General features: G+C 42.0%; 1 protein-coding gene across 1 annotated transcript in view; it reads left to right on the forward strand.

Annotated features, from left to right (window-relative positions):
* LOC140194085 (adhesion G protein-coupled receptor F4-like) overlaps positions 1–17678 on the forward strand; it is a 119988-nt gene that overhangs the window by 17480 nt on the left and 84830 nt on the right. The window contains exons 2-4 of the mRNA XM_072251504.1: positions 4889–5021; positions 12635–12701; positions 14696–14860. Of these exons, the coding sequence (XP_072107605.1) occupies positions 4917–5021; positions 12635–12701; positions 14696–14860 (337 nt within the window). The 5' untranslated portion in view covers positions 4889–4916. The remainder of the gene's footprint in view (positions 1–4888; positions 5022–12634; positions 12702–14695; positions 14861–17678) is intronic.

A 17678-nucleotide genomic window follows, 5' to 3' on the forward strand; every position in this document is an offset into this window, starting at 1 on the left:
AGACTTAATTTTCCATAAGACCAGTGCTGATAAAGGGTGCTGGACCATAAGGCCATAAGATATAGGAGCAGTAGGCCATTCAGCCCATCGAGTCTGCTCTGCCATGCAATCATGGGCTGATCCAATTGTTCCAGTCATCCCCCTCCCATGACTTCTCCCCATACCCCTTGATGCCCTGGATAATCAAGAAAGCTATCTATCTCTGCCTTAAATGCACCCAATGACTTGGCCTCCACAACCTCTTGTGGCAACAAATTCAACAGATTTACCACTCTCTGACTAAAGTAATTTCTCCATATCTCAGTTCTAAAAGGACGTCCTTCAGTCCTGAAGTCATGCCCTCTTGTCCTAGAGTCCCCTACCATAGGAAATAACTTTGCCATATCTGATCTGTTCAGGCCTTTTAACATTTGGAATGTTTCTATGAGATTACCCCCTCATTTTCCTGAACTCCAGGGAATACAGCCAGACGTTCCTCATATGGTAACCCTTTCATTCTTGGAATCATTCTCGTGAATCTTCTCTGAACCCTCTCCAATGTCAGTATATCCTTACTAAAATAAGGAGCCCAAAACTGCACACAATACTCTGTGTGATCTCACGAGTGCCTTATAGAACCTCTGCATCACATCCCTGATCTTATATTCTATACGTCTAGAAATGAATGCCAACATTGCATTCACCTTCTTCACCACTGACTCAGCCTGGAGGTCAACCTTGAGGGTATCTTGCACAAGGAATCCCAAGTCCCTTTGCATCTCTGCATTTTGAATTCTCCCCATCTAAATAATAGTCTGCCCATTTTTTTCTTCCACCAAAATGCATGACCATACACTTTCCAACATTGTATTTTATTTGCCACTTCTTTGCCCATTCTCCTAAACTATCTAAGTCTCTCTGCAGGCTGTCTGTTTCCTCAACACTACCCACTCCTCCATCTATCTTTGTATCATTGGTAAACTTAGCCACAAATCCATTAATCCCATAGTCCAAATCATTGACATACATCGGAAAAAGCAGTGGACCCAACACTGACCCCTGTGGAACTCCACTGATAACCAGCATCCGGCCGGAATAGGAATCCTTTGTTCCCACTGTATGTTTTCTGCTGATCAGCCAATGCTCCACCCACGCTAGTACCTTCCCTGTAATTCCATGGGTTCTTACCTTGCTAAGCAGCCTCACGTGCGGCACCTTGTCAAAGGCCTTCTGAAAATCCAAGTCCACCACATCTACTGCATCTCCTTTGTCTACCCTGCTTGTAAGTTCCTCAAAAAATTGCAATAGTTTAGTCAGGCAGGATTTTCCTTTCAAGAAACCATGCTGGCTTTGGCATACCTTGTCATGTGCCTCCAGGTGCGCCGTAATCTCATCCCTAACAATCGATTCCAACAACTTCCCAACCACTGATGTCAGGCTAACAGGTCTATAGTTAATACATGATACTCTGCAGATGCTGGGGTCAAAGCAACACTCACAACATGCTGGAGGAACACAGCAGGTTGGGCAGCATCTGTGGAAACGATGAGTCGACGTTTCAGGCCGGAACCCTTCGTCAGGACTGAAGAGGGAAGGGGCAGAGGCCCTATAAAGAAGGTGGGGGGAGGGTGGGAAGGAGAAGGCTGGTCGGTTCCAGGTGAAAAACCAGTAAGGGGAAAGGTAAAGGGGTGGGGGAGGGGAAGCAGGGAGGTGATAAACAGGAAAGGTGAAGAAGGAATAGGGGAAAACACAATGGGTAGTAGAAGGAGGCAGAACCATGAGGGAGGTGATAGGCAGCTGGGGGAGAGGGCAGAGTGACATAGGGATAGGGGAAGGGAGGGGGAGGGAATTACCGGAAGTTGGAGAATTCTATGTTCATACCAAGGGGCTGGAGGCTACCTAGACGGTATATGAGGTGTTGCTCCTCCAACCTGAGTTTAGCCTCATCATGGCAGTACAGGAGGCCATGTATGGACATATCTGAATGGGAATGGGAAGCAGAGTTGACGTGAGTGGCTACTGGGAGATCCTGTCTGTTTTGGCGGACGGAGCAGAGGTGCTTGACGAAGCGGTCCCCCAATCTGTGTCGGGTTTCACCGATGTAGAGGAGGCCGCACGGGGAGCACCGGATGCAATAGATGACCCCAACAGACTCACAAGTGAAGTGTTGCCTAACCTGGAAGGATTGTTTGGGGCCCTGAATGGTGGCAAGAGAGGAGGTTTAGGGACAGGGATAAATGACAGGTGGGAGATTCGTGGGGAGGGATGTGTGGATCAGGGAGTTGTGGAGGGACTGATCCCTGCAGAAAGTGGAGAGGGGTGGAGAGGGAAAGATGTGCTTAGTGGTGGGGTCCTGTTGAAGGTGGAGGAAGTTGCAGAGGATAATGTGCTGGATCCAGAGGCTGGTGGGGTGGTAGGTGAGGACAAGGGGAACTCTGTCCCTGTTGTGGTGGCGGGAGAACGGGGTGAGGGCTGAAGTGGAGGAGATGCGGGTGAGGACATCATTGATGACGGCAGAAGGGAAACCACGATCCTTAAAGAAAGAGGACATTTGAGATGTCCTGGAACAAAAAGCCTCATCCTGGGAGCAGATGCGGCGGAGACGGAGGAACTGGGAATAGAGAATGGCATTTTTGCATGTGGCGGGGTGGGAAGAGGTATAATCGAGGTAGTTATGAGAGTCAGTGGGCTTGTAGAAGATGTCAGTGGACAGTCTGTCTCCAGATTCAGTCTGTTTCCTTTCTGCTGCCTCCCACCCTTCTTAAGTAGTGGAGTAACATTGCAATTTTTCAGTCATGTGCTAGAATTTATCAATTCTTGAAAGATTATTGTTAATGCCTCCGCAATCTCTCCAGCTACTTCCTTCAGAACCTGAGGGTGCATTCAATCAGGCCCAGGAGATTTATCTACCCTCAGACCATTAAGCTTCCTGAGGACCTTGTCAGTCGTAATTTTCACTGCACAAACTTCACTTCCCCGACACTCTTGAATGTCCGGTATACTGCAGATGTCTTCCACTGTGAAGACTGATGCAAAATACCTCTGCCATCTCTTTGCCTCTCATTAAGTATCTCTAGTGTTATTTTCTTTTGGTGCTATATCTGCCTCAATTCTCTTTTACCCTTTATATACTTAAACAAGCTTTTAGTATCTTTGATATTAGTTGCTAGCTTTCTTGCATAATTCATCTTTTCATTCCTAATGACCTTGTTAGTTTCCTCTGCAAATTTTTAAAAGCTTCCCAATCCTCTATCTTCCCACTATCTTTAGCTTCCTTGTATGCCCTCTCTTTGGCCAGTTCCCCTCTCATGCCATTGTAATTTCCTTCATTCCAGTGAAGTACCAACACATTGGAATTTAGTTTCTCCTTTTCAAATTTCAAAGTGAACTCGATCATATTGTGATCACTGTTCCCTAAGGGTTCCTTAACCTTAGGCTCTCTTATCACCTCCAGATCATTGCACAACACCCAATCCAGCACAGCTGATCCCCTAGTGGGCTCCACAACAAGCTGTTCTAAAAAGCCATCCATTAGGCATTCTACAAATTCTCTCTCTTGAGGTCCAGTACTGGCCTGGTTTTCCTAATCCACTTTCATGCTAAAATCCCCAACAATTATCATGACATCGCCCTTCTGACATACCTTTTCTATTTCCTGCTGTAATTTGTAATCCACATCCCCCCTGAATACAACTGCCATTAGGGTCCTTTTACCCTTGCCATTTCTTTTTTTTGTAATTTATTTTTTATTGAATTTCATCATCAAACAAACATTTCCATAAGATGTATTTCAGATAGTGTACATATATATCATATAATATTTGTCACAAATCTCCTCATAATATTTATCTGAGGTATACACTTATAGAGAGGAAAGAAAGAACAATCGAAAGAAGAAAACTACGTACAGAGTAGGGAGTGATCTTTTTTTTACAACATATTCATTGACTTGTGAGGACAAAATCAGGCCTATGAGGTGCTATGTAGTTCAACCATTTTTTCCAGTATGAATAAAATTGTTACAACTTTTATGTCATCCCTTTCTAGTGATCTATTATTATTTCTTATAAACAGGGCCACACCACCCCCTCTGCCTACTAACCTATCTTTCTGATACATCATATATACTTGATGTTCAGCTCCCAATGGCAGCCATCCTTTAGCCAAATTTCAGGGATGGCCACAATGTCATACTTGCCAATCTGTAGCTGAATTTCAGGATCGTCCATTTTATTTCTTATGCTGCGTACATTCAAATACAATACCTTCAGTCCAGTATTTGTTGTTTTCTGTTGTAAATCATCCCACTGGCTGTGATTATGTCTCATCTCCTGCCTGTCGTTCTTATCATCTCTGTTGCACACTATCTTTGATTTATTTCTGTTTTCCCCTTCCTCAGCCCTATCACTCTGGTTCCTATCCCCCTGCCAAATTAGTTGAAACCCTCCTTAACAGCTCTAATAAACCTGCCTGCTAGGATATTGGACCTCTTTGGGTTCAGGTCCTTTTTGTACCTCCCCCAGAAGAGGCCCCAGTGATCCAGGAACTCGAAGTTCTGCCTCCTACACCAGTCTCTCAGCCATGCATTAATATGCCTGATCATGCTATCCTTGCGCTCGTTACCACGTGGCACAGGTGTTCCTCTTTCCATAGATGCTGCCTGACTTGCTGAGTGTTTTCAGTATTTTCTGATAGTGTTTATATTTCAGATTTCCAGCATCTGCACTTTTTGATTTTGACGTACAGGAGGGATGTATGAATGACAGTAAGTAAAAGGCGAGGACATACCTCCAGTTAATAAATTTTCCCTGCTGTATTGAAGCTACAGTTTGTCTGCACCATAAATAACTAGCAAAGAATGCTAGATAGCTTTTACTTTCTAATCATGTGCCTCAATTTATGCTTCTAGTAAATTCAGCGTGAAGACAATTGTGACGATGCTATCAGTCAGGCTTGTATTACACTGCCTGTTGCTTATTATTTTCTGTCAACATGTTGAAGTTGAAGTTGATCAACTACATAGTTCAGATTCTCCTCTTCCTGTAAGTAGCCACTTCTGATAAATATTTTTCAATTGAAAATATTAACCGCAAAAATTAGAGCTTCGCAATAATGTGCTTAAATTTTTCACTCTCCTGTTATCAAGGAAATAATCAATTCCTTTCTCAGGCAAATTAATGCAAAATATGTCATATACTTCTTACATGCAGGTGGTCGGTGAAATAATGAAAAATCTGTAGTTCATGTTGTATGTGTTTCTGGTTTCTGATTACTCATTTTTTAATTGCTATTTTGTGCGGTTTTGATCAGGGCAGACCAGCTCTGTGGCCTGCAAGCAACAAAGGACAGTGCAAAATTGAACTAAACTGAACTAAACATTCCTAGACTGTTTCACTGACGGTGGTTTAATGTTTTATATTTTGTGTTTTTCGCTCGTTTTTTGCTGTTTGTATGATTTGTTCTTTTTTGCATGTTGTGTGTTTGATGTTTTCTTTGAACAAGTTCCATGGTTTTCTTTGTTTTGTGGCTGTCTGTGGGAATATGAATCCCAGGGGTGTACACTGCATACATACCTTGATAATAAATGCACTTTGAATCTTTGAATTCCAAAGCCAGTTATTCGTGACCTCAGTAGTTTGAGAGGAGGGGATTTCAATCAGGTTGGCAGACCGGGTAGAAAAAGGCAGCAATGGATCATGATGGTTGAGCTCTGACCAGTGACCAGTTGGTGTTTGGGATTGATTAGCAAGAGCAAATTATAGGAAGGCAAGCATAGTGGCCATTGTCGCGGTGGCCATCGTCAGAGTGAACAGAATTAGATTGGTATTCTTGATGCTTCAGCTCTCGAGACTTCAGCAAGGAAAGTCTTCAGTCAGAGAAAGCAAAAAAAGAAAAGCCCTAGGTAATTTTTTTTCCTTCTCTTCTTTATATCCACTCAGTTAGAGCAGTAGAGATGCCAGGCAGGATAGTTGATTGCTCCTCTTGCAAGATGTGGGAAGGCAGAGAGATCTCCAGTGTCCTGGATGACTACAACTGCAAGAAGTGCATCCAACTGCAGCTTCTAACAATGTGCGTTATAAGGAGTTGGAGCTGGAACTGGATGAATTCTGAATTATTCGGGAGGCTGAGAGGGTGATAGATAGGATGTGCAGAGAGGTAGTTACACCCAAGGTGCAGGACATAGGAGATTGGGTGATAGTCAGGAAGAAGAAAGGGGTTAAACAGCCAGTACAGAGTAGGTGTAAGCATGAGGGCATAAGATTTTTGGATCATTGGGCTCCCATCCAGGGAAGGTGGGACCTGTATAGAAGGGATGGTTTGCACCTGAACTGGAGGGAGACTAATATCCTAGCAGGAAGGTTTGTTAATGCTGCAATGTGAGGTTTAAATTAGAGTTGCAGGGGAATGGGAATCAGAGTGCAAATGTTGTGGAGGGAGATGTTGGCAAGACCTCAGACAAAGTCAGGCATCAAAAGGTTGAGCATAGTGTGACTAGTGTCCTGAGCTGCAAGAAGTATTGTAGGAAAGGCGGATGAGCTCAGGGTATGGATCAACACCAGGAATTATGACTTTGTAGCCAATAGTGAGACCTGGTTGCAGGAGGAGCAGGACTGGCAGCTCAATATTCCAGGGTTCCGTTGTTTCAGATGTGACAGAGTGGGAAGGATTAAAGGAGGACGGGTGGCGTTACTAGTAAGAGAAAACGTCACGGCAGTGCTCGTCAGGACAGACTGGAGAACTCAACTAGTGAGGTGTTATGGGTGGAACTGAGAAATAAGAAAGGTATGACCACATTAATGGGGCAATATTGCAGACCACCTAACAGTCTTAGTTACTTAGAGGAACAACAATTGTAAAGAGATTGCAGCCAGTTGCAAGATACATAAGGTTGCTAGAGTAGGTGATTTTAATTTTCCACATATTGACTGGGAATCTCATATTTCTCAAGGACTGGATGGGATGGGGTTTGTCAAATGTGTTCATGGAAATTTTCTTCATCAGTATATAGAAGTCCTGACGAGAGAGTGTGTGATACTGGATCTGCTATTACGGTATGAGACAGGGCAGATGACAGAATTTTGTGTAAAGAAACAGTTTGCATCCAGTGACCACAAAGCCATTTGTTTCAAAGTAAACATGCAAAAGATATTGGTTTGCGGGTTGAGATTCTAACTTGGAGAATGGCCAAGTTTGAAGGTATCAGAAATGATCTGGCAAGTGTGGATTGGGACAGGTGCTTTTCTGGCAAATGTACGCTTGGTAAGTGGGAGGCCTTCAAAAATGAAATTTTGAGAGCCTGTCAGAATAAAAGGTAAATACAACAAGTGTGGGGAACCCTCATTTTTAAGAGATATTGAGGCACTGGTTAAAAGAGAAAAGGAGATGCAGAGCAGTAGGAACAAATGAAGTGCTTATGGAGTATAGGAAATGCAAGAGAAAGTTTAAAAAAGAATTCAGGAAGGCTAAAAGGCGGCATGAAATTGCTCTGGCAGACAAGGTAAAGGAGCATCCTAAGGGACTCTACAGACATGTTAAGAACAAAAGGATTGCAAAGGACAAAATTAGTCCTCTGGAAGACCAGAAATGGTAATCCATGTGTGGAGCCAAAACAGATGAGGGAGATTTTAAATGAATCCTTTGCATTTGTTTTACTTATGAGATGGACACAGAGACAATAGAAGTGAGGCAAAGTGGCATCAACTTCATGGGCCCTGTACAGATTACAGAGGAGGAGGTGTTTGCTACCATGAGGCATATCCGGGTGGATAAATCCCCAAGGCCGGATAAGGTGGTCCCTTGGACTCTACAGTAGGCAAGTACAGAAATTGCTGGGGTCCTAGCAGAGATATTTAAATCATCCTTAGCGACAGGAGAGGTACCAGAGGATTGGAGGATAGTCAAAGTTGTTCTGCTGGCTGGTAGCACTGGACTTCGGAGCGAAGGCTCCCAAGTTCGAATCCAGCCGGCTCCCTTGCACGCTTTCCATCCATGCTAGTTGAGCATCGAGCTAGCAACTCAGCCTCGTAAAAATAAGAAAGCCTGCTTAAAAAAAGCCGTCACGACGGTGTCCCAATGACTCCACTCAAGTTAAGGGCTTTCTTCTTCTTCTTCAAAGTTGTTCCACTGTTTTAAGAAAAAGGCTGTAAATGTAAACCAGCAAATTATATGCCGGTGAGGCTGACATCAGTTGTGGGAAAGTTGATGGAAGGTATTCTAAGGGAGTGAATATGTATTTGGATAGGCATGGACTATCAGCAATCAGCATGGCTTTGTCCAATCAATCAGTCTTCCAGAGTTTTTTGAGGAAGTTATCAGAAAAGTGGATGAAGGCAAGGCAGTAGGTGTTGTCTACATGGACTTTAGTAAGGCATTTAACAAGGTCCCGCATAGGAGGTAGTCAAGAAGGTTCAGTTGCTCGGCATTGAGATAGTAAGTTGGATAAGATATTGGCTTTGTGGGAGAAGCCAGAGAGTAACAGTAGAGGGTTGCCTCTCTGACTGAAGGCCCGTGACTAGTGGTGTGCTACAGGGATCGGTGCTGGGTCCTTTATTGTTTGTCATGTATATCAATGATCTGGATGATAATGTGGTTAACTGGATCAGCAAATTTTCGGTGACACCAAGAATGGGGCTGTAGTGGACAGTGAGGAAGGCTATCATGGCTTGCAGAGAGATCTGCATCAGCTGGAAAAATGGCAGATGGAACTTAATGCAGACAACTGTGAGGTTCTTCGCTTCAGTGGGACCAACTAGGAACAGTAGGGCACTGAGGAGTGTGTAGAACAAAGAGATCTGGAAATACAGGTACATAATTTGCTGAAAGTCAGGTCACAGGTAGATAGGATCGTAAATAAAGCTTTTGGCAAATTGGCCTTCATAAATCAATGTATTGAGGAAAGGGGATGGGATGTAATGTTGAAATTGTAAAGATATTGGCGAGGCCTAATTTGAGGTATTGTGTGCAGTTTTGGTCACCTACCTACAGGAAAGATGTAAGCAAGTTTGAAGGAGTACAGAGAAAACTTACGATGATGTTGCTCGGTCTGGAGGAACTGAGTAGTAAGGAAAGATTGAATAGATTAGGACCATATTCTTTAGAACGTAGAAGACTGAGAGATTTGACAGAGGTATACAAAATTATGAGGGGTTTAGATAGGGTGAATGCAAGCAGGATTTTTCCATTGAGGTTGGGTTGGACTACAATCAGAGGTCATAGATTAAGAGTGAAAGGTGAGGTTTAAGGGAAACAAGGGAATCATATTCAATTAGAGGATCATGAGAGTGTAGAATGAGCTGCAAGCTCAAGTGGTGCATGCAAGCTTGATTTCAAAGTTTGGTAAATACATGGATAGTAGGGATATGGAGGGCTATGGTCCTGGTGCAGGTCGATGGGAGTAGCCAGTCTAAATGGTTTTGGCATGGACTAGGTGGGCCAGTGCGCCATTTCTGTGCTGTACCTCTATGATTCTATGAGTGCTTCTTGGATAAACTGGAATGAGAAGGTGGTACCCTATTTATGAACTTTGAAGTGGTTAGTATTTTATTGTCAATAGAGTATCTTCAAAGGGAGCCAGACAAAGCCTTTGTGCTAAGCTAGCATTCTAGGCGAGGATTGTTGTTGGATTGTCTGAGGGAAAAAAGATGTTTCATAAAAATGTAAATGTGGTATTCATAGAAAGGATACCTTTTATTAAAGCCTTTGGATTTATATCCCCAGTTTTACCTAGAGTATCAGCACTATCTGTTGGGCTCATCATAAAAGAATTCAAGCAATTAGTCACTAGAATGTTACCAGCTTTTAGGAATGTTCAGCAACATAGCATTCATAGCTCAAAAATTGCAGTGGAGAAAAGCTTTTGACAAGGAACAAGGAAAACTTAAATGATGTGTTTGTAGATACCTAAAGATCGCCAGATAGGTTAATATTATCTAAAGATGTGTGTAGAATTCTTTCCTTTATTAACTAAGACACTGAGCAGAAGAACAAAAGGATTATACAACACTGCGGAATGTTTAAGCTAAATTAGAAGGCGGATGGAAAGTAGAGTGATAGGGCTGAGGATTGGGCAGTTGGTATCCTCGTTTCTGCGGTGTGTAGTGAGACTGTGAGAGAGGGCAGGTAGATGATAGGGCAAAGTTTCAGTTAATAGGATAAGCTGAAGTGTAACATGGGGGCAAAATCAGAAAGGATGAAGAATACAGGACTGAAGATGTTATATTTGTATGCACACAGTACACAGAATAAGCAACACTCACAACACGCTGGAGGAACTCTGCAGGTCGGCCAGCATCCGTGGAAATGATCAGTCAACATTTCGGGCCGGAATCCGTCGTCAGGACTGTAGAGGGAAGGGGCAGAGGCCCTATAAAGAAGGTGGGGGGAGGGTGGGAAGGAGAAGGCTGGTAGGGTCCAGGTGAAAAACCAGTAAGGGGAAAGATAAAGGGGTGGGGGAGGGGAAGCAGGGAGGTGATAGGCAGGAAAAGTGAAGAAGGAATAGGGGAAAACACAATGGGTAGTAGAAGGAGGTGGAACCATGAGGGAGGTGATAGGCAGATGGGGGAGGGGGCAGAGTGACATAGGGATAGAGGAAGGGAGGGGGAATAAAGTAGATTATCTTGTACCGCATTTAGAGATTGGCAGGTAAGACGTTGTGGGCATCACTCAATTGTGTCTGAAAGAAGATCATAGATGAGAGCTTAACATCCAAGGATACATATTGTGTCAAAAGGACAGGCAGATAGGCAGAAAGGGTTGGATGGCTCTTGGTAAAAATGAAAGAGGTGACATAGGATTTGATGTAGAATTCTTGTGGGTAGATTTAAGAAACTAAAAGGGTAAAAAGACCCTGATGAGACTAATATACAGGTCTCCAAAGAGTAGCTAGGATGTGGGATATATATTACAACAGAAAATAGAGAAGGTGTCAAATAAGGACAATGTTATGATAGTCATGGGGGATTTCAATATGCAGGTAGATTGGGAAAATCAGGTTAATGCTAGATCTCAAGAGAAGGAATTTGTAGAATGCGTACAAGATGCCTTTTTAGCACAGCATCTCGTTGAGCCCATGAGGGGAAAGGCAATTCTGGATTGGGTGTTGTGTAATGAACCAGATTTGAACAGCGAACTTAAAGGTAAAGGAAGCCTTAGAAGAAGGTGATCATATTATGATAGAATTCACTGTGCAGTTTGAGAGGGAGAAGATAAAGTCAAATGTATCAGTATTACAGTGGATTACAGGGATTTATAGAGGCATGAGAAAGGAGCTGGCCAGTTGATTGGAAGGGGACAGTAGCAGGAATAACAGCAGAACAGCAGTGGCTGGTGTTTCAGGGGCAATTCCAAAAGGCACAGGATAGATACATCACAAAAATGAAGAAAAATTCAGGATAGGGCAGCCGTGGCTGACAAGGGAAGTCAAAGACAGCAAAAAATGAAAACAGAGAACATATAATATAGCAACATTTAGTGGGAAGTTAGAGGATTGGGAAACTTCTAAATGCCAACAGAAGGCAACTAAAGTCATAAGGAGAGAAAAGATGAAGAAGTTGTAAGCTAGTCAATAATATAAAAGAGGATACCGAGAGAGTTTTTTCAGATATATAAAGAGTAAAAGAGAGGCAAGAATGGATATCAGACCGCTGTAAAGTGATACTGAATGGCCTAATTCTGCTCCTATGACTTACGGTCTTAAGGGTATTTCCTATAGTGGGTGTCTAGGACCAGAGGGTCGAGCTTCAGAATAGATGGATGTCCATTTAGAACGGAAATGAGGAGGAATTTCTTTCGTTAGTGGGTGGTGAATCTGTGGAGTTCATTTCTACGGATGGCTGTGGAGGCCAAGTCACTGACTATATTTAAAGCGAACGTTGATAGGCAGGGTGTCAAAGCTTATAGGGAGAAGGCAGAAGAATGAGGTTGAGAGGGATAATAAGTTAGCCATGATGGAATGTCAGAATAAATTCGATGGGCTGAGAGGCCTAATTCTGCTCCTATGTCTTATGGTCTTAACATTATTCAATCATTGGATTATTGGTTCAGTAACTGTAACAATTTCAAACTGTAACTTCAGAGCAACTTATTGACAGGGGCCAAGGTTGTTTCTCTTGTGCACAAGGAAATAGATTGTGTTTGAACAATGAGGATGCATTTTCAAATCAGTGACCTCAGACCTGCACCCCATTCAATAGAGAAACATCCGAAAGTGCAGCGTTCCTTTGGTTCAGCATTGCAAGTTTCATGCTCGTGCTTTTAGTTTGTGATTTAAAATGATACCTGCTAAGTTCTTCAATGCATTATGCATGATCTGTTACCACTACTTACTAACTCTTCAGCATATCACACGCAGTCAATGGAGAGGGTTTTAGATGTGGAAGAGGGAGGGCAGATAATAGGGAGACAATTATAAATACAGTTATTTTTATCGCATGATATGGCTGTTGTCATCTGTGCAAATCTTATTGCTGATATGTTACTTAAATCCTAGTCAGGTTTGTCTCATTTTATCATACGTTATTAAGTAGTAAATATTGTTCATTTAGATAGGTGAACCAATCTGAAAAAACATTCTAACAGGCTGTAAGTATAATTTGAACTTGAAAGATTTTTTAAGCAGTATTACATAACTCAATTATTTCAATATGACAAAACTCAGGTTGAAGATAGTATATTAACAGAAGCCAGCAGAAGCCAAATTGAACTCAACAGGCAAAAAAGAAATGGTAAGTAATTAATTGTCTTATGACATTATCATACCCTGTTACATCACTTCAGAATGAGGGCATTCTGAAACAAATTCTGAAACTATCTTCAAAGACTGAAATTTGTTTAAAAATATCCTATTAACTTTTCAAATCAAGTTATTCTCATTTTCTGAATCAGTAAGCTAAGTAAGTTTGGGATTAATTGAAACCTGAATTTTATTGTATCAATATCGCAATCATTTATTGTCAGTCATTCAAGAAATCATTTGAGTTGAACAAATTACTTATAATTTGCTCTATACTTGTCCAGTCCAGACTCTCATTCTGTATAAATTTGTAAACACATTTTGGAGATATGGTACAACATTTCCACCAAAGTACAAAGGTCCAGTTATTCTCTCACAAGTAGCATGAAGCAAGAAGATGCAAAATCAGGCACCTTGAATTCACTTGCCCCAGATATCAATCATGTACAATGGAGGCTCCTGAATATCAGAATCAGGTTTGTTATGACTGGCATGAGTTGTGAAATTTGTTAACTTTGTAGCATCAGTTCAATGCAATACATAATATAGAAGAAGAAGAAGAAAAAAGTTATAATAATAAGTAAATCAATTACAGTATATGTATATTAAATAGATTAAAAATCATGCAACAAACAGAATTAAGATGTATATAAAAAAACTGCTCTTCACAGTACATCTATAAAAGTTTTTGAGTGTATTTGTTGACATGCCAAATCTCTTCAAGCTCCTAATGAAGTATAGTCACTGTCTTGCCTTCTTCATAACTGCATCGATATGTTGGGACCAGGTTAGATCCTCAAGAGATCTTGGCACCCAGGAACTTGTAATTGCTCACTCTCTCCACTTCTGATCCCTCTATGAGGATTAGTATGAATTCCTTTGTCTTACCCTTCCTGAAGGCTACAATCAACTCTTTCATCTTACTGACATTGAGTTCAAGGTTGTTGCTGTGACACCACTTCACTCGTTGGCATATCTCACTGCTGTACGCCCTCTTATCTCCATCTGAGATTCTACCAACAATGGTTGTATCATCAACAAATTTATAGATGGTATTTGAGCTATGCCTAGCCAGTCTTAATGAAACATTCCTTTACTTTTCATAAACACATAAGCAGATGCCAGAAATCCAGAGGAACACAGACAAATGCTGGGGGATCTCAGCAGGTCAGGCAGCATCTATGGAGAGGATGAAGTGTCTCAACTCAATACATTGACTCTTTGTTCCTTTCTACATATGCTGCCTGACCTGCTGAATTATTCCAGAATTTTGTATGTGTTATTCCTTTACTTTTATCAATCAATACATTATTGTTATTTCAAATACTTTTGTACTTTACTTATTGCCAAATGTTACCTGATGACAATTTACATTCTTGAGTCCTCTCCATGCATCCCTGCAGAAATTAATTGTCCGGGAAAGAAATCAGTTTCCATTTTATTCTCCCCATAGTGTTAATTTATCTCAGGAGAGATTATTATTTCTCTTTCACAATCTTTTAGACACCTGCTACCCTGGGAACAAGCCCATTATCTGAAAAGTTATATATTTTGAGAAAACTTGCTACTGCTTCCATTGGTAACCAAGACTTCCTCTGTTTCCCTGCATGTCTTTGTATTGACCCATGCTCTTATGTTGCCATCAAGTCTGCTACAATCTTATGATCACTGGTGATGAGAGATGATTTTTAAGAAAGCATTCCAGTAGACTATCTAATGATTATTTGTATGGCAGAGCCTTCTGGTTCAGCTCTACAAAATGAGCCTAAACTTTATGGAGAAATACTACACCTCAGTTTGGTATATGCTTTTAAGTTATGATAATGTGTGTTAACCCTACATGCTTCTTTCCCTTGTCCAGATGCTCCTTTTCAAACAAAAACACCTGAGTAGCTTGTTTTCGATATTCTTGAATGTCCTCAGAATGGATTTCCATTTATATATTAATGTTTTCATTCTTTTTCCTTTGTTTGCTAATTGGTACAGTCAATCAACAACCCCCATATGATGTCGATATTGAATTAAGCATATCTGAAAATGAATTTTCAATTGACACACTGAAAATTATCCTGGATAATCTAACCTATCCATTTTCAGTATACATTGAAAATGGTAGCAGCATCAATGTTACCAGGATCACTCCTACAACGGGTGAGTATAGATAAAGTATATGAACCTCCTTGTACAAAATATGACTTTGACAAATCCATTTTATGTCTCCTCAAAATTAACATAATATGATATGTAATGTCATAACATCAAATCTGAGTGCCATTTTGGATAAAAATTGAAGGAAATAGTCAAGGGTTTTAGTGCTAATAAGGATATAGCACAAAATGTTTGCACTAACTGCAGAAATATAAACAATTCTTGTGGTGACTGAGTGGTGTACATAGGATCCTAGCAGCCAGGTTCACTGTAGGTGTAGAGAGCCATGTTTGGAATTTAGCCGCATGGCTCAGGGAATGACTGAAAAGGAAATTACTGTCAACTGCAGCTCTAAAAGTTTTATTGGATGATGTCCAGAAGAGGAGGAATGTTCTGAGTTTTATATTAAAAAGGAGAAGACTTCCACCTTTCCCAACTGTACTTCTCTCCCAATGGTTGCTACTGGTGTTCCGTCTCACACCTATGCTTTTCCATTTCTTATCCAGGCCTAGGAGACCTCTGGCAAGATTCAAAACACAGCACTACTTCTGAAAGATATGAGTACAAAAACAGTTCAGCCATGTGAAATAGTGCGGGGCTTGATCTTTTGGTGAAACTTCAGGGAACTTACCACATAAGGGACGGGAGTAAAAGGAAGATAGACAACCGCCTCCTTACACCTTTGTCAATATTCAATATGAATTTGGCTGATCTCAGCTCTTGTCCACTCTTTTCTCTTTGATCTCTGTAAATCTCCCTTAAAGTCATACGGCATAGAAATTTGTCCATGCTTACCAAGATTCCAACCTAAGCTAGTCCCATTTATGCCGCATTTGGTTCATATCCCTCTAAACTTTTCCTATCCCTGTATCAGTCCAAATGCCTTTAAGTGTTCCTGTCTCAGCCACTTCCTCTGGTAGCTCATTCCACATGCTGACCACTGTCTGGGTGAAAATGTTGCTCTTATTAAATATTCCGCCTCTCACCTTGAACGTATGGCCTCTATTCCTTGATACTCCATCTCTGGGAAAGAGGCTAAGCACATTCACCCTATCTGTGCTCCTCATAATTTTATACACAGAAGACCTTATAAAGAACAGTAAGCTCTATAAAGTTTGAAGGTCTGCCTCTCAGCAGTGACTATCCATAATGACTCACAGGGTAGAGAATTCTAAGATTTCTGAATTGTTTGGAAGAAGAAATTCTTCCTTATATCGGTCTTACTGTATAAGGAAAGCCTGGAGAATATGGAGTTGTTTTCTCTTGAGGAGAGACCTGATAGAGGTTTATAAGATTAAGAAAGGCATAGGTAGAAAAGTACTATCTTTTTTCCAGGGTCAAAATGTCTAATACTAAAGGGAATGCACTTAAGGAGAAGGAAGGTATGTTCAGGGGAGATGTGTGGGCAAGTTTTTTTTACACAGAAATTAGTGGGTGCCTGGGATACACTGCTAGGGATGGTGGTGGAGACATTTAAGAGACTCTCAGACACGTAAATATTCAGGGAATTGAAGGATATAGACATTGTGTAGGCAGAGGGATTCATTTAGTTAGACATTTAATGGGTAGTATAATTGGTTCAGCACAACATTGTGGTCAAAGGGAATGTTCCTGCTAGAACATATTCCATAATAATAGTGGCTGATCCTTTGTTTCATTGGCACTTACGTGTATCAACCCATAATCTTTGATTGCTTTATGTCTAACAATCTTTTGGTGTGTGTATTGAATATACAGAGTAACTGAATCCAGCCAGGAGCAGATGTTATCAGGTGGTTCCCAACCTTCACCAAGTGTTTCAACCCTTAACCATGGCACTCTCCAGTTGGTGGGCCGACAGTGGTGGCCAAATCACTGCCCATCTGCTCCTGGCTTCCAGCTTCCCTCCTCTCGCCTACTCCAAATCCAACAAGAGGCTCATTCTGCCTTTTCCCCCATCCTACGAGCTGCTTGTCTTTTGCTCCTTTCATCCAGGCTCAGAGCTGACAACAACCGCCATGCTGATTTGGCTGGGAAACCTCTGCAGCCGATCTCCACAGGGAACAACCATGCCTGCCATCCCTTGTCTTTACACTCCTGCACTAAGGGCTGGTACTTCAAGGCCTTTCTCTCGTGGGCCTCTTCCCATCCCTCCTCCCATCCCTCCTCCCATGGCACAGTCAGCTCAACCAGAATTATTTTCCTGTCTTCAGTCGACCACAGTACAATGTCCGGGCGTAAGGTTGTGTGCATCACATCCAGGAACTACAGCCTCCTTCCCATATTGACCCTCATCTCCCAGGACCTGACCATTAGCAGCAGACTGAGCTTTGGTTGTTTGGTTACAAAAGGCCTGGCTCCCTCTCTGAAGGTGATGGCCTTCCTCAAATCTGTGCCAGCCGTCCTCTTCTTGCATCTCTCTCGCTCTAGTGTGTCAGCAAGAGCCAGAAGCACCTTATCATGGCGCCACTATACCATCCTTAAGTTAGAGCTGTTTTACACCCGGACAGTATATGAGCCAGTGTCCCCTTTTGACCACAGAGCTTACAGTTCGGGTCCTGTCTCATCCCCCATGTGTACAGATGTAATGGCGAAGGAAGAGTGTCATACGCAAGTCACAAGAGAAAGGAAATACGGAAGGGCTCCAGCCTCTGTAACTCTGCCCATGAGATCTTGCGCTTGGGCAGATCCCATTTTTTCCAGGCACCCTGGGACCCTTGTTCCACTGCCTTCGACATCCGCTTCTCTTCCTCACGGATTCGTACCTCTGCCTGTACCATGTCTCGCCTGTTCCGTATGCTTGCGTTTCCCCACTGCTGGAAGTGAACTGAGCCGAGGCCTT

Source organism: Mobula birostris, chromosome 2 (genome assembly GCF_030028105.1).
Source record: "Mobula birostris isolate sMobBir1 chromosome 2, sMobBir1.hap1, whole genome shotgun sequence".
Classification (NCBI taxonomy): domain Eukaryota; kingdom Metazoa; phylum Chordata; class Chondrichthyes; order Myliobatiformes; family Myliobatidae; genus Mobula; species Mobula birostris.